Source organism: Phyllobates terribilis, unplaced genomic scaffold, assembly GCF_046119375.1.
Source record: "Phyllobates terribilis strain yellow unplaced genomic scaffold, ASM4611937v1 Scaffold_11__3_contigs__length_659146591, whole genome shotgun sequence".
Lineage (NCBI taxonomy): Eukaryota > Metazoa > Chordata > Amphibia > Anura > Dendrobatidae > Phyllobates > Phyllobates terribilis.
Genome location: NW_027362771.1, coordinates 95,567,526 through 95,586,981, shown reverse-complemented (window position 1 = coordinate 95,586,981; position 19,456 = coordinate 95,567,526). Strand labels below are relative to the sequence as shown.

General features: G+C 42.5%; 1 protein-coding gene across 3 annotated transcripts in view; it reads right to left on the bottom strand.

The window, feature by feature from the left end:
- Positions 1-2,190: 2,190 nt before the first annotated feature.
- HTR4 (5-hydroxytryptamine receptor 4) overlaps positions 2,191-19,456 on the bottom strand; it is a 973,132-nt gene continuing 955,866 nt past the window's right edge. For all 3 annotated transcript variants that reach the window (XM_073651352.1, XM_073651353.1, XM_073651351.1), the window contains one exon: positions 2,191-3,928. In XM_073651352.1, coding sequence (XP_073507453.1) covers positions 3,841-3,928 — 88 coding nt within the window. In that variant the 3' untranslated portion in view covers positions 2,191-3,840. The remainder of the gene's footprint in view (positions 3,929-19,456) is intronic.

Sequence of the window (19,456 nt, the reverse complement as noted above, 5' to 3'; positions counted from 1 at the left end):
ACCCTTAAGGTTCTGTACCATGTGTAGACACATGGTCTACACATTAGACCAGTGGCGGACAGTGACAAAAGAGGGCCCCTGTGCAAGAACATTAAATAGGCCCTTTTCAGTCCAAATAACTCATCAAAATGCACAATTCCATCTACTTTGGAAGTAGAAATGGGCCCCCTTACCTCCAGGGCCCTTGTGTGGTTGCACAAGTTACACCAATGATCTGTCTGCCCCTGCGTTAGACTAACAGCCAAACCCACCAATATCGACTAGGTTGATTAACAGTCTAATACGTATGGGGGTCCCTGACAGATGATTGTTGAGGGAGATAAGGATCCGGCTTCTCTGATTTGGAACTACTGATTTTTTTTGTTCTCCTAGAGAAGCTGCTGCCAGAGATGTCTGTTAGAACACCTTCAAGGAGAACACCGTGAATGGAAGAGTCGGACGAGATAGCTGCCAGTTGAATGATTGTGTATGGGGGACTTTAGTCACCAACTAAAGACTAGAGTTACCAAACTGCTAAAAAGCAGCAATTATGTGGGGTGCTAAAAGAAATTGACAATGATGAGAGGCTTTAGAGAATAAGGTTGATGGGTTATGGATGCCTTTTGCCATCTTTGCCTTGACATATATGTGCACCAACATTACCCAAAGAGTTATTTAATTAGGTAGGATTTATCCATACTAAAATGCAAAGGTAAAAGCTGGTGATAAAAAGCGCTAAGGCATATAAAATTTGGCAATTATTACCTTTATTAAAGTCCTTGTAAAAACAACGTGTTTCGACGGCATGCAAGCTGTCTTCATCAGGTAATACATGGAAATGACCTCAAGAATGTTATCTAGGATCAAAAAACAAACCGATTGGACCGCCCATTAATGACATAATAACAATCAGTAATTTAACCCCCTAATATTGTCCGCAAGCCAGCGTGTGAAAACACAAACCAGCATATATATTGCGATTCGACAGTGGACATTTCCGAAGCTGGATTCGTAATGTTCCTTACGGTCAGTATTGGCAAATCTGTAAAAATTGCACACGTCATTGTGATTTTTGTAGAGAATCCCATATATTAAAAAAGAGGTTCCTAGCAAAAGGTTACTCGAAAAAACTTATGTGATGCATTTAATAAAACAAAATCACTAACAGGAATCCTGTGTAAATAAGGTTCTGGATTCCAGGTCATGTTTGTAAATCTAGTGATTTAGCAAAATTGAGTTTGATAACCACATATTGCCAGCCCCGTCTGATTATTCATAAGTTATTGCGTAAATATTGGTATATTTTGAAGGCAGATCTATTTCTCTCAGATGTTCTCCCAGATAAACCAATGCTAATATAGAGGAAGAATAAGTGTTTACGAAATTTAGTAGCCCCCAGTAACACAACCTGTAAGAAAATAGTAACACACATTGAGAATTCTAGTGATGTGGGCTGTTACCAATGCTGTACCCCTAGGTGCTTGTGTTGCCATAGTATTATCAATGGGACTTTGAGTTTCACATCTAGAACCACAGGTGAACGCTTTTTCATCAAACATAGGTTGTCATGCCAATCCACCTACAGTATGTGGTTTATTTGTTGGAGTGCACGTGCGGTCTTCAGTATGTGGGCCGCACGGTACAGACCATGCATGCCCGTTTAAACAAGCAGAGACTGAATATTAGAAATGGGTATCAATTTCATAGTTTATCAAGGCATTTTAATATTGTGCATCAGTGGGACCCTAGTCAAATGACCCTTACAATTATTGATGATCAAGTAGATAAAAGTATGCAAAATTGTTTGGGCAATCTCATTAAGAAAGAAAGCTTCTGGATTTTTAAATTGGGCATTTATTTATTTTAAATTAAATATACATGCATGTGCACGTATGTATATGTGTATGTATATATACTTTTATTTTTCAATTATTTTTTAAATAAAAGTGTTTTTTTTTTGTGAAATATAATATGATTCATGGTATCCTATATGCTGGTTTGCAGACAATATTAGGGGGTTAAATTACTGATTGTTATTATGTCATTAATGGGCGGTCCAATTGGTTTGTTTTTTGATCCTATATAACATTCCTGAGGTCATTTCCTTGTATCACCTGATGAAGACTGCTTTCATTCCGTCGAAACGTGTTGTTTTTTTACAAGGACTTTAATAAAGGTAGTAATTGCTGAATTTTATATGCCTTTGCGCTTCTTATCACCAGCTTTTACCTTTTGCATTTTCCACATTTCACCCCTATGGGGTTACTGGTGAGCAGCTTTGGCTTACTTTTTAAATTTTAGCTCATGGACTGCTTGCCCCTCATTTTGACATCCTAGCGCTTCTTACTACCAGCTTCAACATTTTTCTTTTTTTCTTTTTCTTTTCTTATCCATACTAAACACCTTCAGAAATTCCAAAGTTCCACACGTTAATTAACAACCTATCAACCCACAGTAACAACCAACATCCTCCCACTTCGGTGTGTAATCATGAGCAGGAAGCACTGTGTTGTGTTGTAAGCTCAAAGTGCAAAATGGATTATGCCATAACAAAATTGGCTAAGTGCAAATACAAAGTGTTTTACAAGGAACAAACACGGTATTATTAGTGGAAAATTGGCTTTAATTGTATTACTTCAAATCAAGGTTGTATGACTTGTATCATGTATAATGAATGTATCATTTCATTATTTGATCTGTTATCATTTTTGATCCAAATAAGTAAGAGGGTATGTGAAACCCCATTCTCCTGCTAACACTCATGGTATCATGGTCACCACCTGCCTATATTTACTTGTCTGCAACAATGATATATTGACAATGGCTGCAGTATGCATGGGTGATTTTGCCGCCGCAGCCATGCTGGTTATAGAGAGTCATTGATGTGAAGTCAATGTGGATTTTCTGTTGGTTCATAAATACAGTCTTGGCTTCACTTGTAATTGGGATACCCAAATGTGCCATCTCCAAAATTAATTTTTATAGGGTATGATGAAAAAGTCTAAGATCGTGCTGAAAATGTTTCCAAATTGAAAGGTGCCTAGAATTGTCCTCTTATTTTGTTGAATCCCTCTAGTGGAGAGAATTACTAAAAGATGGGCAAAAGCGTTTATACCTAACCAGATATCAATACCGAGCCCAATTCTCCCACATGTATCACTATTAGCAGCAACATTACATTGTGCATGTTAAGCTGACCATCATAAAACATGTATCAGATGAGGGCAAAACAACAATAAAACACCAAAGGTTTTGGAAGATCCTTCAAATTTTACAAGGCTACTGAGCAGCCCAGCACTTCATATGCTGTCACCTTCATGGACATGAATTATGTTACTCTGAGCAAAACCATACATGCAAATATGTAATATGATATAAGGTCACCAATGTCCTCTGTCCTATTTCTTCATTATCTCAGTGCTGCTTGTCCTTTTTATTTATCAGGCACTGAGCAGGGCAATATATATGTGTGCATATGTTAGGATATGTGTACATACACTCGTATACACACTTTTGCCAAAGAAAACAAAGCTTGCCGTGCTGATCCAGTCTTTGGTTGTTTTTCTTTAGGTTTTCATGTACTACTGATTTGCAATGCTTGACGGTCTTTTCAGTCTAAAACTATGAACCTGTGAGCACTGCAACAGAAATCCATAGAACTACTATATGAATCGTCACATTCGCTTATCTGGAGGATTTAGAGTACAGTAGTGCAGAGAGATGCTGTTGCAACAGAAACACATACTGTGTGTTTGTTCAAGGATTTCTGTCACCCATTGCAAGTAATACAGATGCCTTCAGCTCTTTGTGCCATATTTGGCATCTGATTTCCGATCCAAGGGATTAGAAGTTGAGCGTTGACTACAAACAGGATTCCTGTGACTCTGGGTCATTATGAATAGGAAGTTTGTCATTCTCCTGATGATGTCCATTATACAGAACTGTGTACCTGGAAAGAAAATAAATCAATTAATATTGGAATAAGTTAAATGCCAAATTTCTAAAACAGTTTTATAACTCACATTGTACAAGTTGTATGGAACTCCAATATAAAGTCTAAGGGGGCCATATTGTACTTATTTGTAGCTCTAGTGTACCATTTCTTCAACTGCCACATATATTGAAGCTATTTACCCCATACAGTGGCATGTTATGTGCCTATAACTCCATAGCACGGAGCTGCAAGAACTCATGCAGTGTAGGTTCTATGTATATAGCCTTAATGAAACATTATGGGGAAGCTTGTATGGCAGTGCAAAATGACATTTGCCTCCTCCCTGATTCTTCAGCAGTATGAGAAATGGCACCGGGAAAGTTTTTTTTTTTTGCAAACCATGAATCAAATCTCAAAATATTCGAATTTGCATAAAACCACAAATTTCAGGAAATTCGATTCAAACTCAGCCCTCTGCAGATTGATCCACTCATCTCTAATACCTGGATTTGGTGTATGATATTGACATGACTGAAAACCGCATGGAAGCTAGGTTTTATTGTTTAAGCAAAATCCAATGTATACATGTCAGACATGTTTAACTTTAACTAAACACTGTAGGACATTTTGAGCAATTATCTCCATCATAGTTGGCTTTCAAGTAGGTCTTTCCAACATAATTACTGATAAGCATGCCCAGCTTTCCTCTTCAAGCTTCATTTGACAAAAGTGGTACTTTGAGAGTCCAGTATGTGAGAATAATCAATGAACACCCCCCTAAGAGTTTTGCAGCTACAGTCATCGATCAGCTTCTGTTTCAAATTACAATTTTAGCATTTCACAGCAAATTAGTCTTAACACAACTTTAGAAAGGCAAAAACTAATTCACTATCGAATACATAATCTGCCTTGATCATAAAAATATTAACGAGATTTTGTACATTGTCAGAATTCAATATTGCAATTTAAGCTTACCTAACTTCAGCATACTTTTACATATTGAATATACGGGTTCTCTCTGCAAGCAATGTTCTGGTTAATTGTACAATGATTTTTTTATGATAATGTGTAATCTTTAAAAGAACATTGCTTAACAGGATACAGTAAGACAGTACAGAATACACCAAGTAGTGTTGAATGTAGTTAATTGGCTCTCAAGATGATTAGCTTTTCATTATAATTGCATTATTTGACTGCAGTCGCTGATTGAAATTCCCACATACAACTTAGAAATCTCTAAACAACTGGGAATTAGAGAAACTGAACATACAATAAACCTTTTAGTAGGAAGAGCAAGAGGCAACTTATTTCTCATCTTTCTTTTGAAATAACGTACAAAGTGAAAACACTTGTCTTCTTGAAGATTACCAGCTTTCACTATACAGTATACATGCTCATTAGCAATAAAATTAAAACCACTTCCATAACTTCTCCCCTCGTGTCAATAAAACAGCGCCACTTGTTGAGATATAAAATTTAAATCTAATTTAATTCAACCCCATAATATATTAAACAGCTCACTCTGCACGGCTGCCGTCTAGACCTCTGCATCTCATCTTTTAACCTCCCCCCAGCACGTGCCTCTTATTTGGCCAGCTTCACTTTAGCAGCCGAGCAAGCCTCTGATATCATTGCGCACCATGCCGTCTCAGCAGACGTTGGGATGTTATGATGTGTGTTTCCTGATGCCTAGTCAGCGCCTTGAGGGATTTACATTTTAATATGGTCTTATTAGGCTGGGAAGGGGTCAATATCCATGGACCTTCAAAGCCTATTGATATCTGCCTACAGCTGTTTGCTTAGCCTATGCTAATTATTAAAAATAGGGGAGACCCCAAGTAATTTTTTTTAGGGTTTCCCCTGAATAACCAATAAAGGCAAAGCAGACAGCTGTGAGCTGATATTTATAGGTGTTATGCGCTGTGCAGAAGGACCCAGCAAGACTGAAACCAAAACAGCAAAGGCTCAGCCACAGATGCACTTGGCACAAGCTGCCCAGCTAGGCAAGCCCTTGAAGGCCAGGAATACTCTTCACCCAGCTCCCAGTAAATGCAAGGGGGACTTTGGCAGAGCCCTTCCCAGGCTCACTGTCGGACAGCTGGCGTCTGGTGACACGGTTGGTGTCTAGTAAAAAACCATGTGAGTACTTCTGCAAGAACCCCAGGAAGTGAAACCAGAAGAGAAAATGAGAAAACTGTTGAAAAGATAGCAAGACTCAAGCTAGCACCACTCACCAAGCACATAGGGAACTGCAATAAACAGCAAAGGACTGAGCAGGGAGCAGGATTATATAGTCCACCTAATGGTCAGGTGTTGATTACCTCCCAATAATGCCCAGGCAGCCACTCCTTGCTAGCTTCAACAGCAGACTGGACAACAACCCATCACTGCATAGTGCCAGACAAAACAGCGTCCTGCGTTGCCTGGCAACCAGGTTAGACAGCGTCCCATCTTACCCGGGCAAGTAAATCCATAAGAGACACGGCGTCCTGCGTCCTCACACATCCCCCAACACCAGAACGTGATGCTCCACAAGAATGGGACAGTTACCTGCATGCATAGTAACTCCGCCTCTAAGGTCAGAACAATGGCGACGCTTGTGACCAGAGTAGCGTAGCACTGGACCTGCTTCCATTTGGTGGGAGCATAGAACCATGATTCATAACAATAGGCTAGGAAGCTCCATGGTTATTGGCCCCTTCCCAGAATATTAAGACCAGCTCATAGCTGTCTGTTTTCCCGCAGCTGGCTATTAAAAAATAAGTGGGACCCCAGGCCACTTTTTTTTAAATTTATTCCTAAAAAGCTGCCCTATAAGCTCCACAAAGCTTATTAAATATCTGATGGCTATCTTTCCCTCTGTTTTTATCTATATCTGTATATAAGATTGCTTTACTACTTAGAAAACTAGCTTTAAATTACAAAGATTACTGTATGTAAAAGATGTTAAAAAACGCATTGCATACAGATTGCATATGGATGCTTGTTGAGAAAAATCTCATTTTACTCGCACGACACTCGTCCTACTTTTCTGGATCAACATCGGAACTTTTTTTTTTTTTTTTTTTTTTTTACACAGAGGAGCGCGATCCCTTAGTTTGGAAAATTTCTAATCTTCTAGATCTGCTCTAGATAACTTAGTGCTACAAATGAGTGAAACTCCCGAAATTCATTTAGGGCAGATTTGCTTAAATTGTAGAAACTACAAATATACCACCTCCAAAAAAAGTAAATGTCCTATATATACACTAATCTTACACTTCAACTAAGCGTAGGATGGGGATTAGTGATGAGCGAGTGTATTAGTTACTATTTGCACGGATAGTACGGTATTCGGGTTACTCGTTATATTGTGAGGATATTGCGAGGATTTGTGTACTCGCCAAAACTGCAGGGTGGGATATCCGAATATAGCAAGGCATCTCCTTTGCAGCCTCTAAACATGCTGGGCTTCTTAACCAATCACAGTAATGTCGCAGACATCTTGGTTGTGGCATTACTGTGATTGGCTGGCCGCCCAGCGTCATAGGGTCTATTTAAGCCCTGCCAACGCCATTTTGTGCACATTGCGTCTGGATCCTGCGTTCTATTAAGCATAGGGAGAGATCGCTGAGCTGGTAGGGAGAGTGTTTAGGCCTCTTGATCAAACAAAAGCCCTTTTAAGGGCTACCTGCAGTGTATACTAGTTCAGTGTAGAGTAGGGAGGGAGAGATACTCGAGCAGGGACAGTTTAAAGGAGCCGCTCACTAGCTCCATAATACCACCAAAAAATAGCTCTTTTCAGAGCTGAAGGCACACAACAAAGCCAGAGTACAGGGAGGGAGAGATTGTGTATTAGGTAGGGAGAGGTTAAAGTGTTCTTCCAGTGTCCATCTTAAAACAGCTCTTGTCAGAGGCAAAGCAATATTTTTCCAGCACACAGTAGTAGCATTTTGTGCTGCCTTTTTTTTTTTTTTTTTTTAAAGTACCGGTCTATATATCCTGCTGTTTTAGAGGTCAGAGCCTGGCTTCTTCAGTCCACATAAAATGGCGGTTAGTAGGCAACGCTTTGCAGTAGTCCAAACATTTCCTACTGCCTGGTACCAAGCACGCACCAGGCCATTTCCCCCGCTGTTTTTGGGGTGACAGCCTGCCTTTTGTCCACATTAGTCCACTTAAAGCGTTTCGTGCCCTATGCAAAGCAGTAGTCCAAACATTTCCTACTGCCTGCTACCAAGCACACACCAGGCCATTTTCCCCGCTGTTTTTGAGGTGATAGCCTGCCTTCTGTCCACATTAGTCCACTTAAAAAGGCAATTAGTGCCCTACACAAAGCAGTAGTCCAAACATTTCCTACTGGCTGCTACCAAGCACGCACCAGGCCATTTTCCCCGCTCTTTTTGGGGTGACAGCCTGTCTTCTGTCCACATTAGTCCACTTAAAAAGGCATTTAGTGCCCTACACAAAGCAGTAGTCCAAACATTTCCTACTGCCTGCTACCAAGCACGCACCAGGCCATTTTACCCATTATTTTGGAAGCAACCATCCCAAGGGCCACGAATCACAAATAGTTAGGTTGGAGTAGGAATACTGTCCTTGTTTGTCCACGGTGCATAGGGTTTGTAAAAATTAGCCCTGTGGGCCGAGTCATAGTTGACGAAGGAAGGAAACAGGTTTTATGGGAAGGGGGTGACGTTAACATCAGTAGCATGAATCTGCATTTTTGGTGAATTTAGGTTGGCTTGCTCTCATCTGGAGGGATTACAAACTGTGGAGATATCCAGTCCTTGTTGAATTGAATCAGAGTAAGTCCGTCTGCATTTTCCGTGAAGAGGCGTGTGCGCCTATCAGTGATGATTGCTGCAGCAGAACTGAAAACACGCTCTGACACCACACTAGCAGCCGGGCAGGCCAGCACCTCCAAGGCATATAAGGAGAGGTCAGACCAAGTGTTCAGGTTAGACACCCAATAATAAAAGGGAACTGAAGCATCAGAAAGGATGCATGTATGGTCACTTAAGTACCCCTTGACCATGTTCTGCAACTTATTCCTCATTGGCATTGTTACAGGCACAGATAGCCCTTGCTGTTGTGCTGGTTTATAGAACATTGCCCAACTTGTGCACATTTTTCCCCCACCCCATGGTGTTCGTGTCTCTCCCCATTATCCCTTGGTGTTGAAAAGAGTCGGTACCTCTGCCACCAGCATTGTCTGAGGGTGATGTTTTTCAGCAACTGATCTACAACAGCCCTCTTTAACGATTCCATTGTAAAACTCTCTGGTGACTCCAAAAGGAGAGAAGGAAATTTCTCCTTGTACCGTGGATCAAGAAAGGTGGCCAACTAGTATAGATCGCTCTTGTCACCTGCACCTTAAAAACATCTCCAGAATCCAACCTTTTCTCACCTTTGAAACTGCTAAAACGCCTACTGTCGCTGTTATTCACTGTCGCCTGGACTACTGCAACTCTCTTCTGATCCGTCTCCCTCTTACCAAACTTTCTCTTCTCCTATCCGTCCTGAATGTGGCTGCCAGGGTCGTATTTTTGTCCAGCTGCTTCACCGATGCCTCCATCTTGTGCCAGTCATTACACTGGTTGCCCTTTCGCTACAGGGTCCAATATAAACTCATCACTCTCACCCACAAAGCTCTCCACAGTTCTGCACCGCCTTATATCTCCTCTCTCATCTCTGTCTATTGCCCTACATGTGCCCTCCGTTCTACAAATGACCCAAGACTAACATCCCCCATAATCCGAACCTCGCACCTCCGTCTCCAAGACTTCTCTCATGCTGCACCAGTTCTCTGGAATGCTCTACCCCAGACGATCCGACTGCCTAGCCCCCACATCTTCAAACGTGCTTTAAAAACCTCTCTCTTTAAACAAGCCTACCACCTCAACTACTCAGTAAACTAACTTTCCCCTGTTCCCGCCTTCTAAATATTATTCAGAATCTGCACCCTACTATTCATCTGTCTCCACACCCTCCATGCACACAATAACTGCACTTAATACTTGATTATTGCACTTAAGCATACTGGCTGATGATCGGATCATGCAGCTTTATATGAAAATCCCTACTTATTATAATTGCCAGACCTGAAATAAGCACTTTTCACCTATTGTGTCCAACCATTTCTTTGAAGAATGTAAACTTGCGAGCAGTGATCTCACTCCTAACGTAACTGTTTAAACTGTCTTACCTTGTATTGAATTTATTGCATGTACATGTCCCCGCTTAATTGTAAAGTGCTGTGGAATATGTTGGCGCCATAAGAATAAAAATTATTATTATTGTTGGATAAAATGTGTATCACGCGAGGGTCTTGCCACAGACACTTACACATGAACTGTGCCATGTGGGCCAAGCTGCAAAAAGGCAAATGTTCTGTGTCCCCAACAGTAGAAACAGTACCCATCCTCTCCTCACGCTGACTTGCCTCCTCCTCCTCCACCACCTCCTCCTTTCCAGCCCATCCAGGCTGGACAGACACGAAGCTCGGCTTGGGTGTCCCCTCTGTAGCACAAAAAAACAAGTCCTCTCACTCCTCATCACCAAATGTTGTTTCAGAATATTGGCTGGGCTGGGTAGTATGTATCATCCATTGGGAAATTTGGCTCCATACCAACATGCTGGGCACTCAAAGATTCCTCTTTGAGATTATGCAGTGATTGTTTCAAGAGACACAGCAGCGGAATAGTTACGCTGATAATAGCCTGATCACCGCTTACGAGGTTGATGTAGTACTCAAAATTCTCAAGAACCTCACAAATGTTAGCGATCCACACCCTCTCGACAGTTACGTGTGGTGGCAGACTCAGTCTGATGGGCATGTTGAAGCTGGTATTCAGCTACTGCCCTCTGCTGTTCACTAATCCTCGCCAACATATGATAGATTGAGTTCCACTGCGTGGGCAGGTTGCAACTGAGTCACTGACTTGGCAAATTCAAACCCTTTTGCAGAGCAGCAAAAGCAGTAGAGCAATGGCGGAAATGGGCGCTAATACAACAGACCTTCTCAAGTAGGTACGGCAAGTCACAGTAAGTTTTCAGACATTTCTGAAGAACTTGGTTCAGCATGTGAGCCATGCATGGCACGTATACCAGCTTGCCGACCTTTAAAGCTGCCACCAGGTTACGTCCATTATCGCAGATGACCAGACCGGGTTGGAGGTGTAGCAGGGAGAGCCACTGATCAGTCTGTGGTTTTTAAGCTTGCCACAGCTCTGCAGCAGTGTGTGCTTTCTGATCTAAACAGATCAGCTTCAGCAGAGCGTGCTGCAGCTTTGCCAATGCGCTGCTGCACAGGTCCCAGCTTGGCAGTGATGGGGAAGGCAATTCAGCAGATGATGAGGAGCAGGAGGAGAGGAGATAGGAAATGGAATATGAAGAGGCGGAAACCCTGACAGAAGTTGGGCCCGCTATTCTTGGCATGGTTAGGATGTGTGATGTTCCAGTTTGCGCCTTTGTCCCACCCTCCACCAGGTGCACCCAGTGTGCCGTAACAGAAATGTATCGTCCCTGTCCACAACAACTTGTCCAGGTGTCTGTTAGGTGGACCTTCCCGGTTACGGCGTTGGTGAGAGCACGGTTCAGATTGTTTAACATGTGCTTATGTAACACAGGGATGGCACACCGGGCAAAATAGAGGAGGCTGGGAACACTATCGTGGGGCAGCCACAGCCAAGAGATCACGGAAAGACTGTGTTCCCACAAGCCTAAATGGCAACATCTCCATAGCTAGCAATTTGGCAATGTGCGAGTTTAGTGTTTGTGCCTGTGGGTGCGAGGCTGGGTACTTACGCTTTCTTTCCAAGCTCTCAGGCACGGACAAATGGATGCTTCGCTGGGACAAGGAAATCGATGTGGCTGATGTTTGCTGTGTGTGAGCAACCGCAGCTTGTGAGCAGGAGGTATGAGCACCTGCTCCCTGAAAAGCAGATTCTGAAAGACATAGCACGGGCGACATGGCATTGGTTTGACCCGCAGACGCAGATTTGGTACCCTGGTGTTCCGCCCACCTACTCGGGTGCTTGGCTGCCATGTGGTTTTGCATACTGGTGGTGCTCAGGTTGCCTTTGCCCTGGCCTCTGCTCAACTTGGTATGGCAGATGCTACAGACTAGAATGTTTTTCTCTGAAGGACTTTAAGAAAAAAAATTCCGCACAGCAGCTGAACGCCCCCTTGCCCTGACTTGGCACACAGCGGGGGTGTTCTTGTGACCTGCTGACCCAGTTCTCACTCTGGGCAAACCACGACCCCTTGGCGCTACATATCCATCTTACTCTGTGCTGCCGTCATGGCTCTGCGTGCCAACGGCACAAGTCGGATCAGTGGACTCAATCAATCACCTCGTCTTCCATCTCATCATCCTTCCCAGCAGACATTGTAGGCTGACCTGATGGCAACTGTCTCATCATCATCAGCCTCCACCTCTGGAGACCGTAAATGATGTTCCTCCAAGTGGCTTTCTGTTAGAACCTTGCTGTTAGTTTTTTTTTCCTTTGCTGGTCACATGACCTTGTTGGCCTATTTAATCCTGCTCCGCCCTTCTGGCTTTGCTGGACTTCATTGTATATCTACTTTCTAGCTAGCCCGTGCTCTGTATCTAACTCTGTTAGTTTGCTTGGTCTACGGACCTCTATGTTCTATCTATTTTGTTTGTTCGTCTGTCTGCTACTATTTCTGTTAGGAGGTGTCCCATATTCCTCCCAGTCCTTAGTACTTGTAGGGATTCCCTCCCCACATCTATAGGTCTCCGTACAGACTAGATTAGGACTTTAGCAGGTCTGATCGCAGGATCAGGTTCCCTGTTACATCGTAGGGATTCAGCTGAGTCCTATAGTAGGGACAGATCTCCTCTCTTTCCTTAGCTTTGGTAGCAGAACATAACACTTTCTTCTGGCCGTAGGTCCTCAAATACTTGAGCATCAACTCACACCACCTCCTCTTGTCCCTCTTCAATGCTGCACGGTGATTGGTACATATCCTTTGGTTGGCTCTGGCCTAACAGATCCTCGGAGTGGCAAAGCTTGGGTTCATATGTCTTCTGTGACTGATAATGGAGGGAGGAAGGAGAACCAGCTTCAGGATTGGAAGAGCCAACCTTCTGTGTATCCACAGTAGACTGTGTGGTCATGGAAGATTTGTTGCTGCTTGCCAATGCGTAGAGGCATTGTCTGCTATCCAAGACAGAATCTGCTCTCGCTCTTCTGGCTTCCACACACATTTACGTTACAGACCGGGAAATTTTCCCAGGAACATAGGGGATGCATCAAGCTTCTTCTGACCTGACACAGACTGAGTGGCTTCTTGCGCACCACTGACAACACCATGTCCACGTCCGTTAACAGGCTTTTTTGGCATTTTGGGTTTTCTTGACAGGTTTTCAGATGTTGATGGCACAAGCCAAGCTAGCTGTCACAGCAAAAATAGTGAGTCAACAATGACGCAGCCCATAGGGCTAATTTTTACAAACCCTATGCACATTGTACAGTGGACAAACCAGGACAGTATTCCTACTCCAGCCTAACTACTATTTGTGATTGGAGGCCCTTAGGACGGTGGCTTCCTGTGTCAACCATGACTCAACCCATAGGGCTAATTTTTACAAACCCTATGCACATTGTGCAGTGGACAAACCAGGACAGAATTCCTACTTCACCCTAACTACTATTTGTGATTGGAGGCCCTTGGGATGGTGGCTTCCTGCGTCAACCATGACTCGGCCCATAGGGTTAAATTTTATAAACTATTCACATTGTGCAGTGGACAAAACTGGAATGTACAGTGGTCCTAGCAAGCTAATATTTGACATTGGAGGCCCTTGTCACAGGTTGTGCCACATTGTGACAGAGATATGGGATACATATTCAATAGAAATATACTGTCAGTCACCCTATTTGGCAAAAAAACATTGCCTGGCTTGTGCCACATTGTCACTGAGATAGTTTAAATTTCTATTGAGTATGTATTCCCTAACTGTTGATGACCGACTGATGGCTCTCTGAAAACTTGAATTGAGGACCACAACTACTACAGTACTCCATAGTAAATAATGTTTGTCAAGGGAGGCCCTTGTCATGGAATCTTCCTGCACCTATGACAGCCCCCAGGAGTAATTTTTGGAAATATGATGCACATTCTGCACTAGACCAAGTAGTACAGTATCAAAAGGTCTTCTCTTCCTATATAATCTGGGGAATATTGATAATCAAAATCTCTGAGCCATTTGGAGAAGTTTCTCCAACCCATCCTGGAGGGGGAGCACCATTTATCCTTTGTCCATTGACTTGCACAATGCAGCTTTATTTTTCCGGTTCACAGAGTTCAGCCATACCAGAGGATCGCAGGTCGCACTCACTGCTACCTTCTAGTTCTCCATGTCTCTTAGCTTTTTTCTCTGTAGTATCTGCCCTTAAATGAGTTAAATAATAGAGTGAGGGCCCTACAATATGAATAAGTGAGGACACTCTCAAATGTACACAAGAGGCACCTCCAAAATTTCTACAGGAGGGCATTTCAAAATGTATGTTAGGCTGTGTGCCCACGATGCGTTTAAGCATTTTCACAGTGGCAATTCCGCTGCAGAAATGCTTAAAAAACGCTTGGTAGAAGGCCTGCCATGTTCCCCAATGATAATCCGCATGTGCTGTGCACATGCTGCGGAAATTTCCGCTGCGGGTTATCATTGCGGAAAAAAACGCTGCACTACCAATTATTTTGCGGAAGCGCTGCGTTTTCACCGCCATTGACTTGCATTGGAACGCTTGGATTCCGCATCACTGGATCTGTACATGCGGAATCCATGCGTTTCAATGTGCGGATGGTACCCGGGTCTGGGGAGAGGATACTCTCCTCCGGACCCGGGTACCATAGAACCTGTAAAAAAAAGAATAAAATTAAAAGTAAATATTATATTTACCTTCTGATGGCCCCCGGTTTTCTTGTCTTCGCTTGCCGGCAGATCGCGGTGGACTGAAGTACTTGCGCTGACGTCATTTAGTCATGTGACGGCAGGTCCTTCAGTGTACCGCGAGCTGCCGGCAAGCCAGGACGGATCGAATAAAGACTCCGGGGGCCATCAGAAGGTAAGTATATATTTATTTTTTTTATTTTTTACCATTCTTTAAAGGTCACACAATATAAATCCATGCCGTTTGCATGGATTTATATAGTGTGACCAAGTTGTCAAGCACTTTCCAAGTGATACTAAAATCGCTTGGAAAGCGCTTGTCAACCCGCATGCAGAAATGCATGTGAAGAACGCTTCACATCTGCTTGTCCCTGGCAGGAAAAACGCAGGTACAATCCGCATGTACAATCCACATGCGTTTTTTCTGCCAGGGAGATGCAGAAACGCTCAGGAAAAAATCCGGAGCATTTCTGCATCGTGGGCACATAGCCTTACAGGGCCACACGAGCTCTCACAAAACTCAGCTTTCCTGCTTACTGCAGGCCCTCTGAACATTTGAATTTAGGGCAGCAGTATCACATGGTAGTGGAGGAGGAGGGTCAAGCCCAAAGCTACAATCGGTATATTGTAAACTGCTATGGAATATGTATTTCACTATCTGAGTGTCAATGATGGAGGGACAGGCCAAATATCTAATTAACAGCTGTCCCTCCAAAACGCATGTTACAGAGCCACCTGAGGCCTCTCAGGTCAAAGATCAACATACCTACTGGTGCGTTCTAACTGTGCTTGTAAAGTGCTGGGGAATAGCAAACTAAAAATGATCTATGACAAAGGGACCTACAAAATGTATACAGTAAGTCAGGGCCCTCTCAATTGTAAAAGGCAAAAAAAAAGCCAAACAGTATGTGTGAACAAACGCTAAAAGGGATATTTTTTGGTTTCTCTGGTTTATTTAGCCTTATATACAAGTGATTGTGCAGGAAAAACTGTTTAACCTTTTTTGCCTGTTAAATGTAATGTAGCTTAGCTTTGGTAGTTGTTCTTGTGTCTGTAAAAGTGGCGTAATACTGCGACAAACTTATCCCCAGAAACCATATGCGAGTCAGAAATGCATGCAGGCACATTCTCCAGGCTCTTCCCATTTTGTTTCATCACTTTCCCACCAATTTCAGCCTTTTCCTCAGGCCCCCAGACCCCTTTGTAGGGTCCAGCAGAAAATTACTCGCATTTCCCATTGACTTACTTCGGAACGAATACGCAATTATTACTAAGTACTCAGTATAGCAATTACAAATATTACGGTACTCACTCATCACTAATGGGGATCCATTTAAGAGAATATTGAGAAAAAACATTAGTAAGACAGCCAGATAAAAATGACATTCATGAGAGCATGGTAAGTTTTTGCTAAAAGTATCAGTCACCTTACCACAAGAACACAATAGCCCTTCTACCAGTAAATGTATTGTACCCCTAAATCCACATTTAGATGATGAAAGTAGAACTATCATACATAAGTCTATGTTAATTAGATAATCAAGTCACCTCTAGGCACCCAGATATGCATGGAAACAAAGCGCTGGAGAGTTCGGAAGTGGCCAGGAATGAGTCCGGATCTAAATCTCATTAAACACCTACGGAGAAATCTTACAATTGCTGTTGGGAGAAGGCACCCTTCAAATATGAGAGACCTGGAGCAGTTTGGAAAAGAAGAGTGGTCGAAAATACCAGTTTAGATGTGTAAGAAGCTTGTTGATGGTCATAGGAGCTATTGATTGTAGTTATTTATTACAATGGGTGCTCAATACAAATACTAAGTTGAGGGTGCCAACAATTTAATCAGGCCAGGTTTTGAGTGAAATTATGTCCAATTTACCTTTTTTCACAGTTTTTTTTGTGTTATTCCAAGACACAAAAAATAAACGTGTATAACAAAACATGAGTAATTGCAATAATTTTTTTGGGAGACATACTTAAGTTTCTGTAACAATTTCAAGGGTGCCAACACTTCCGGTCATGACTGTATATAGCATCAAGTTTAATATTTAATGTAATGTCAGGTTGGCCCCATATACTTTATAATTGTATTGCATGAACCTATAATTCCCAGTATGTCCTTAACAATGGTAAGGAGATACTGGGGGTTGATAACAGCCATCATCAGACTGCGGACCATACAGAAACTACAGTATTAATGAGACACAGGCAGTATCACAAACATTAACATCCAGTTACCTCATAGTTTACATATTTTCTGATTAGAGTCATTCCTATCCCTTTTGTATCCATGTTGTACAGACGCCATGATGAGATTTCACACCCAGAGCTGATCTCTTCAGACTTCCCTCATCTCTGGTCTTCTGCAGCACTTCCCAACAAGGTGTCCATAAAAATAAAAGTATCATTATACTGCCTCAACTAAAAATCTCCCATGGTGCGTCCCTGAATAAATAATTATCCCTCAGTGTGCTTCCTACAGAAAATATCCCTACCACACTTCCCCTCTCCATAATATTCCCCTCACACTGCCCCTGTCAATGTCTCCGCCATACAGCTCCTCTCCATAATATTCCCCAAACACTGCCCCTCTCCATAATATCCCCCTATATTGCCCTTCTCCATAATGTCCCAACCCTGCCCCCCTCCAAAATACACCCCCCACTAAGATATCCACCCAAACTGCCCCTTTCCATACTCTCCCACCCCACTGCTCCTCGCTATATATGCCCCCTTTCACAATCTCCCCCTCGTTGCTTCATAATGTGCCCTATAGGAACACAAACCCTCCTGTCCCCTGGCTCTCTCATGTAAAATAATTTCATCTAATTTTATCTTCAGCTTCTCCACAGAGCGTTTATGATTGCCCGCCGTCACTGTGGAGTCAGCAGCCGTGTGATGAGGTCCCAGCGTGCAGATCTCATCACACTGCTTCACTTAACGGCCAGGGCAGATGACAGCTTCTCTGCCCCAGTCCCAGCACCCAAGCGTTTAAATGTATTTGTATCTGAAAGACGCAATAACATTTGAATACAGGAAGAATGGGGCCAGCGTCTTCCGGGTCCTGCAGCAGCAGCAAGCTGCTTGACGGGAGACATGCGGCCTGCATGTTGTACAGACCTGCTCTAGTAACATATCCCCCTCTGATTTATAGGATTCTATGAATTTGCTGGCAGAAAGGCAATTATGTTCTTGGAGGAGTAAGGTGATTATCATACTTTTAGCAGTATCTAACCATGGCCCCACGTTTCATTTTTATCTGGCTGTCTTTCTGATCAGGTTATTATTCAGTAGACTATTGGCCTATTACAGTCTATTGATATATTTTCTCTTGGTAATCTAATAAAGATATATTTTTATATATTAGTCCTGTTTTTTTCTAGTGGTTTGGGTTGTAGTGATCACTAGGACCCTATAATATCCATATTTGTTTTGTAAAATTTGCTTAAATTGGCCTGCAGATTTGAATCTGAAACAAAGAGACATTTCTTATACTTAAGGGTCTGTCCCCAAAGCATAAATAAACAGATGGTTGGGAAAGGGTTAAAAATAATAAAACTTATACTATACTACTCACCTGTCCTGGGCCTGCCCCCACAGCTTTCCTCCTAGTCCTCTGCTCTGTTTGGATAGGTCATCTCTTCAGTGTGGTCTTTAGGTCCCAATCTTTCAGAGTATAATGATGCAAACAGTTCAAAGTCAACTACACAACAGCGTAGTCTACTGCGCTATTGTGTCCAGCATAAAAGATGGACTTTTAGTTGGGAAAAAAAAGTTGAAAGTTGAAGACTTTGGCCTCAGATAATCTCATTATTCTTAATGGCCCCATCAGAGTTTCATCCAAACACTGCTGTTTGAACTTTAGATGAAAGCCCTCAATGGATACAGCAAAAGTGGCACAGAACTTAATGTGAAACTAGTCTAAATTTGACAGGATTAAAGGGTGGTCCGATACACAAATTAATTTTCATTCTAAATGCCTATCTAGCTAATGCCATAATCTAATCTATTTTCCAATATACTTTAATTAAAAAGTCCCTATCTGTCTAACTGCACTAACTGCTCTTTTTTTTTATGATGCTTTTGATAATGCTTCGCTTGAGAATCCCACTGAATGCTGTCATCAGGGGGCAGAGGCCTCTGCCCTCTCCCTGGAACAAAATCAGGGGCTGGTCTAGTTCCAACAACACTGCTAACTGGGTGCAAAACTCCCCCAAGGAAACTGGCAGAGAAAACTCCTAAAAAAGGAGGCAGCACATCCGAAAAAATGAAAAAGTGAGGATCCTTTATTCAGCAACACAGTCTACGTTGCAGCTCTCTATGGAGCCTTTCTCAAGCAGTGTCACATGTCCAACAATGTGAGGTATAAATACATACATATGCAATCTATCATCTTAATGACATGGGCTCTATATCTGGGATCATTGTCCTGTTGCAAAATAAACATGGAATCAAATGCCTCTCTGATGGTATTGCACGATGGATAAGTATGTATTTCTCAGCATTGAAGACTGTAGACACAGTGGTCATCCAAGGAAACAGAGCAGCTGATAACATATGTTTACTTCTCTTCAAAAGAAGATGTCCAGCAGTGCCATCAGCTCAGAACTGGCAGCAACCAGTGGGACCCAGCTACAACCATCTAC